This window comes from Ostrinia furnacalis, unplaced genomic scaffold, assembly GCF_004193835.3.
Source record: "Ostrinia furnacalis isolate ACB-3 unplaced genomic scaffold, ASM419383v2 OfSCF0267, whole genome shotgun sequence".
In the NCBI taxonomy this organism is placed as follows: Eukaryota; Metazoa; Arthropoda; class Insecta; order Lepidoptera; family Crambidae; genus Ostrinia; species Ostrinia furnacalis.
The window spans coordinates 759,526-765,906 of record NW_021130506.1 but is presented as its reverse complement, the minus strand read 5'-3'; the positions used below and the strand labels follow the sequence as shown (position 1 = coordinate 765,906).

General features: G+C 42.0%; 1 protein-coding gene across 2 annotated transcripts; it reads right to left on the bottom strand.

Annotated features, from left to right (window-relative positions):
* Positions 1-3,081: 3,081 nt before the first annotated feature.
* Positions 3,082-5,337, bottom strand: LOC114358153 (uncharacterized). 2 transcript variants are annotated; one of them, XM_028312038.1, is made up of 2 exons: positions 4,296-5,337; positions 3,082-3,507 (listed from the first exon to the last, which is right to left on the bottom strand). In XM_028312038.1, exons 1-2 carry the CDS (start codon positions 5,050-5,052, stop codon positions 3,107-3,109), a joined length of 1,158 nt encoding a protein of 385 aa, XP_028167839.1. In that variant the 5' UTR covers positions 5,053-5,337; the 3' UTR covers positions 3,082-3,106. The 2 variants fall into 2 exon arrangements, with proteins under 2 accessions (XP_028167839.1, XP_028167846.1); XM_028312045.1 differs by having other exon boundaries at positions 3,082-3,510; positions 4,299-5,337.
* Between the last annotated feature and the right edge of the window lie 1,044 nt (positions 5,338-6,381).

Below are 6,381 nucleotides of genomic sequence, written 5' to 3'. Positions count from 1 at the left end.
CTCTTTTTATACAGCCAGCGAGCAAACTTGCGTTGAATTTTTTCTATCATTAAGGCATATTTATCCTCGTAGGGATCCCAAATGACAGCACCATACTCAAGCTTGCTACGGACGTATGCGCTATACAATATCTTAGCTACCCTAATATCGTCAAATTGAGCAGACGTCCTTATAACAAACCCTAATAACTTACTAGCCAATTTACAAATTTTTGTCACATGTTTGTGAAAGTCCAACTTAGAATCTAGCATTAAACCTAGGTCTCGTATGTCAGCGACTCTTTCCAGTGGAGTGTCATATAAATAATAATTAATATTCAATGGAGAACGTTTACGTGTAAAAGTAATTACTTTACACTTGTCAGTATTAAATGCTAGGCGATTGACGAAACTCCATTCTAATACCGCATCAATGTCGCTTTGCAATGCTATAGCGTCTGGAACACTGGAGACACCCAAACAAAGTTTGAGATCATCCGCAAACAGTAGGCATTCAGAAAATTTAACACATGTAGGTAGGTCATTTATAAAGATTAAGAAAAGTGTGGGTCCAAGGGTGCTACCTTGACTGACACCTGATCGTGTGTAGTATTCATCAGACTCAAATCCATTCACTCTTACAAATTGACTTCGATTTTCAAGATAACTGGCAAAAAAATCCAAAAGTTTTGGAGTTAATCCTATAAGAGCCAGTTTCTGAAGGAGAATATCATTATCTACCATATCGAACGCCTTTCTGAAATCAAAGTAGGCTGCATCTACCTGATGACCAGCATCCATCTCAGCGTGCACATAATCGACATGCCTAACCAGGTTAGTAGTGGTCGATCGTGCTTTTCGAAAGCCGTGCTGATCATCATGCAGCAAGTGGTTGACTTGTTTGCCGATACGTAGATTCAAAATTGATTCCATAATTTTCGCAAACACTGAAAGCACGGCAATAGGCCTAAAACCAGAGACATCCATAGTGGACTCCCCCTTAGGAATAGGCGTAACCCGCGATGTCTTCCACTGCTTCGGGTACTTAGAGCGTCTGAGACAGAGGTTGAATATGTACAAAAGGGGCTCCTGAAGAGCAGATATGCAGTCCTTAGCAAGAAACACTGGAATACCATCGGGGCCACCAGATGATCGCGCCTTAATGCGCTTCATTGCTTCTCTTAGATCAGATTTGTCAATGATATCTATAGAAATGGCAGTGGCATCCGCACGTGCTGAACGTGCAGCCTCACCAGAATCTAGCTGTGGAACCTCACTCTGAAACACTGAGCCAAAGTATTCGGCAAAGGCGTCGGCTGCAGCCTGACCAGTCACTTAATATCATTATCTACCATATCGAACGCCTTTCTGAAATCAAAGTAGGCTGCATCTACCTGATGACCAGCATCCATCTCAGCGTGCACATAATCGACATGCCTAACCAGGTTAGTAGTGGTCGATCGTGCTTTTCGAAAGCCGTGCTGATCATCATGCAGCAAGTGGTTGACTTGTTTGCCGATACGTAGATTCAAAATTGATTCCATAATTTTCGCAAACACTGAAAGCACGGCAATAGGCCTAAAACCAGAGACATCCATAGTGGACTCCCCCTTAGGAATAGGCGTAACCCGCGATGTCTTCCACTGCTTCGGGTACTTAGAGCGTCTGAGACAGAGGTTGAATATGTACAAAAGGGGCTCCTGAAGAGCAGATATGCAGTCCTTAGCAAGAAACACTGGAATACCATCGGGGCCACCAGATGATCGCGCCTTAATGCGCTTCATTGCTTCTCTTAGATCAGATTTGTCAATGATATCTATAGAAATGGCAGTGGCATCCGCACGTGCTGAACGTGCAGCCTCACCAGAATCTAGCTGTGGAACCTCACTCTGAAACACTGAGCCAAAGTATTCGGCAAAGGCGTCGGCTGCAGCCTGACCAGTCACTTCATTGCCGTTAAACTTAAAAGCATCGATGTGACATCTCTCCCTCTTTTTATCTTTAACATGCTCCCAGAATTTACCCGGGTCGTTGATAATATTTTTTTGGAGTTCTTTCAAATTTTGCTTATGAGCGTTGTCTATTAATATTTTAACTCGCCATCTATAGAATTTAAAAAGTTCTTTGTTGAACTCCTTACCTTCAGTCCTATAGCGTTTCAAATAAAGTATTTATTCTTAATATCACGTATAATGTCTGCAGTATACCATTTAGGATAAATGTACCGTTTATTACACGTGGATTTGATTTTAGATGGTACAAAACAATTTATGCTATCATATAATTTTGTATAGAACAGTTCTACAGCTGAATCTGCATCGTCAACGCCAAACAAATCAGACCAATCCATAGCAGCCAGCGTCCCATATAAACCTTGAAGGTCAGCCTTACGCCAGTTCCAATCAGGCCTAGTTTTAGGGCGTACATCAGTAGGTGGCGAGGTGGGCAGGAAACCAATCAAAAGTTGAAATCTAACTTCAAGTACAGGATGGTACTGGTCTATTGGCACTAAGGGGTCCAATCCTGTAGACACCGTAACCTGCTCGGGTTCGAGGTTGCCCAACACGAGATCTAACATACCACCATATCTATTTAATACATTATTATATTGCCGGAGATTACAGAAGTCACAAAATAGATTAAAATTCATGTTAACGTTAACACTACATGACTTCAGATTAAAGTCACCTATAACTAAAACATTCATATTCGGGTAGGTACAGATTACATTTTCAATACATGTCAATACATTTAGATACTGTTCATTATTGTAATTTGGAGGCAGGTATACAACACAAAATAAACAACTGATTCCTTTAAGATTTACAATAGCTAAAACTAATTCCATGTGGGGTGTGAGACCATCAACATCTTTAATCACTCTAACATTGAAACAATCCCGTACTGCCAACAGAACTCCTCCCCATCCAGAATCTCCCGCACGGTCCTTTCGAACCACAGTGAAGCCCGGTGGAAAGAGCTCACCATCGGACACGGAGCTTGTCAAGAATGTCTCAGTCAAAGCTATAATATCATAACTCGACTGAGTAACATTATTAAGAAATACGCTAGTTTTAGACCGCAGCCCTCGAACATTCTGGTAGATCAAGGACACATTTTTGATTCGTCTATGACTCTGACTTTTTACTTTCCTTGACACGAAAGGACTGACGCCAAGGCTTCACGCAGATGTCTTCTGCCCAGTTATTGGAAGACATAACATTTTCAGCATATTTTGCAGGAACTCCCAATTTAAATGATGCATAGCGCCCACGTGGCTTTAATGCCTCCACTGTGCAAATGTCACTATCACAAATAGACTTAAGATGGGTACGCACCTGCTCTACTGTAGTACCTTCCTGTACATAGTAGAGATGAAGATATCTCCATCTCTCGGCAGCACATAGTGACGTGGCTCCGGGCACAGCAGTTCCTCGCAGCACGCCAGGGAGTGAGGTATGCGCACGTTTCCGTCTCACTTGTATCCAGCCACCGTCGTCGGCTTCTTCATCTTTTTTGCCAGAGATAGGAGNTTTTCGTCTCACTTGTATCCAGCCACCCTCGTCAGCGTCTTCATCTTTTTTGCCAGAGAGAGAAGTCTGCGTGTTTTGAGTAGCAGAGATGATCCTAGTAGGCGTACCGTTGCCGTTAGTAGCCTCAGTCTTCCTCCTTCCTTCTTGCTTGTCCGATGGTTTACGTTTGTTTGTGATTTGTTTCAGATTAGAGTTAGAAGATCCTTGTTTGAGATTAGAGTTAGTAGACCCAGGAATGATGTTGATTTCCCTAGGGGCCTTAGGAATTTTACTTTTCTCTGGTCTTGTACTGGAGGCGTCCATATCTTCAATCTTCTTCTCCAAATCTGTTACTTTCGTTGTCAAGTCATATATTTTGTCCAGTAATTCAGATTTCAATACTGAAAATTGTTCAGCGAGTACTGTACTGATTTTATCTGCCAATCGGGCTTCAAATTCATCTTGAGCCTTTTTCAGTTCTTTCAATAAGGTAGCTTGCATACAATCTAGGATATTTTTACCGGATCAGGATCATTTTGCTTGGTGGCTTGAGCGTAACGTGCTCCAGCGCGTACAGTTACCCTGTCGGGGCTGCTCATTGATATATCTGGACAATCACTAGAGATACTCATATCATGCAAATTGTGATGACGTATAGGAGTATGAGAATTATCGGTTTTTGGAATCTTACTGCGGCATTCCACACAGATCCAAGTCTTCTTAAATTCAGGTGAAAGTGTAAGGAACATGCTTTCAGTAAAGTTGGCGCATAAGATATCGTAAATTTTCTTACACTTTANGATAGGAGTCTGCGTGTTTTGAGTAGCAGAGAGGTTTCTAGTAGGCGTTCCGTTAGTAGCCCCGGTATTTCTCCTTCCTTCTTGCTTGTCTGATGGTTTAGGCTTGTTTATGATTTGTTTGAGGCTAGGGTTAGTAGACCCAGGAATGATGTTAATTGCCCTGGAGACCTTGGGAACTTTGGTTTTCTCTGGTCTAGTGCTGGAGGTACCCATATCTTCAATTTTCTTCTCTAGATCTGTCACTTTCATTGTCAAGTCAGATATTTTGTCCAGTAATTCCGATTTCAATACCGAAAACTGCTCAGTAAGTACTGTACTGATTTTCTCTGTTAATCGCGCTTCAAACTCATCTTGAGCCTTTTTCAGTTCTTTCAATAGGGTAGCTTGCATACAATCTAGGATATTTTTTACCGGATCAGGATCATTTTGCTTGGTCACTTGAGCATATCGTGCTCCAGCGCGTACTGTTACCCTATCGGGGCTGCTCATTGATATATCTGGACAATCACTAGAGATACTCATATCATGCAAATTGTAATGACGTATAGGAGTATGAGAATTGTCGGTTTTTGGAATCTTACTGCGGCACTCCACACAGATCCAAGTGTTCTTAAATTCAGGTGAAAGTGTAAGAAACATGGTTTCAGTAAAATTGGCGCATAATATATCGTAGATTTTCTTACACTTTACACATTGCATAAATGCTCCTCCATCGTCGATCCTTCCGCGGCATCCCGCACACCAGTAGCCCCTTTCAGCCATCCCGGGACGAAGCACTTGACCGCACGCAGCACAGCACTAGTAGGCACGATGATTCACACCGAGCGCCGCCCGGGTTCAAATGGCGAAGTCCGCGAACGATTATTTCCAAATTGTTTTCGCTTATATCTTCGGTGTCCCTTAGAAGATTGTAACGGGAGTCACACCACTAGATAGCTTAGGTTTTCCGCTACAGAAGTAGTACCGATATAACGCCAATCGGTAACTTTTGACCACTGTTAAAGACAAATTTTACGGAGCAGACAAATACAGTTGTTTACTAGTAGACTCCCCGAGAGCGTATCCGTATATCCGTATATATCCGTATATATGCTGCTCATATACTGCTCTGCACGTAGGTTCATGCTGTTGTACGCTTCTTATAATTGTGTTTTGTGTTACTTGGGATAGGACGACCACTGAACATAGGCCTCCCCAATGCTTTCCATGTTGATCAATTGGTAGCGGCCTGCGTCCAGCGCTTCCCTGCTACCTTTATGATGTCGTCGGTCCACCTTGTGGGTGGACGTCCCACGCTGCGTTTTCCGGTACGCGGCCTCCATTCCAGAACCTTGCTGCCCCATCGGCCGTCAGTTCTGCGTACTATGTGCCTGTATTATTTGCAATCGAAAAATACCAACTGTAGAGCTTACAAAAAGGTTTAAAAGTTATCCCGTTCGGTTTCCAGGGCAATGTTTGAAATTAAAATATGTTTCCCACAAAAGCAATAACTGAATTCCCGCTTCAATAACCTATGCCAATTCTGCGGAGCGTTTTCATTCAGTTTTTATATTTTTATTTTTCTCTACAACACCGGAGGCATATGACTTGCAATTTTTTTAGGTTGTGGTACGACCTAAAATTAATAACTTAACCTATAGGGTTGAGATGCACCATCTTACTATAGTTTTAGCAAACGTCAAAAAACTGTCAAACTCCATACAAAAAGCACCGGCTATTGTTATAGTTACGGTTAAACTAAGTTCTTTCAATCCCTCAATCAAAGGCCCTTTTCCATAGGAACATGACTGTGGAGGTAATAAAAGATTTTTTCTTAAACAAAAAACAGACATTAGTTGTTAGTTAATCGAAATCTCGTTGATCCAGAATTAAATCAGTTTGACAACCACAGTAACCTCGAAATATATAAAATCCTACGCAAGGCACAAAAGAGCTGAGCAACTTTAATTGAAGACGAGCTAGAATAAAGAAATTCACCTATAACTTGACAAGGGTTGACTACATCGAAGTCCTTGTCGATTTACAATCTCAATCTATTGTATTGTTGTCCAGGACATTTCTGGGGTAACGACAAGGACAGTGATTGGGAAG

Bases quoted from the DNA above. Each gene is read 5' to 3' on its own strand.
- LOC114358153 (XM_028312038.1), bottom strand. From the start codon at position 5,052: ATGGCTGAAAGGGGCTACTGGTGTGCGGGATGCCGCGGAAGGATCGAC.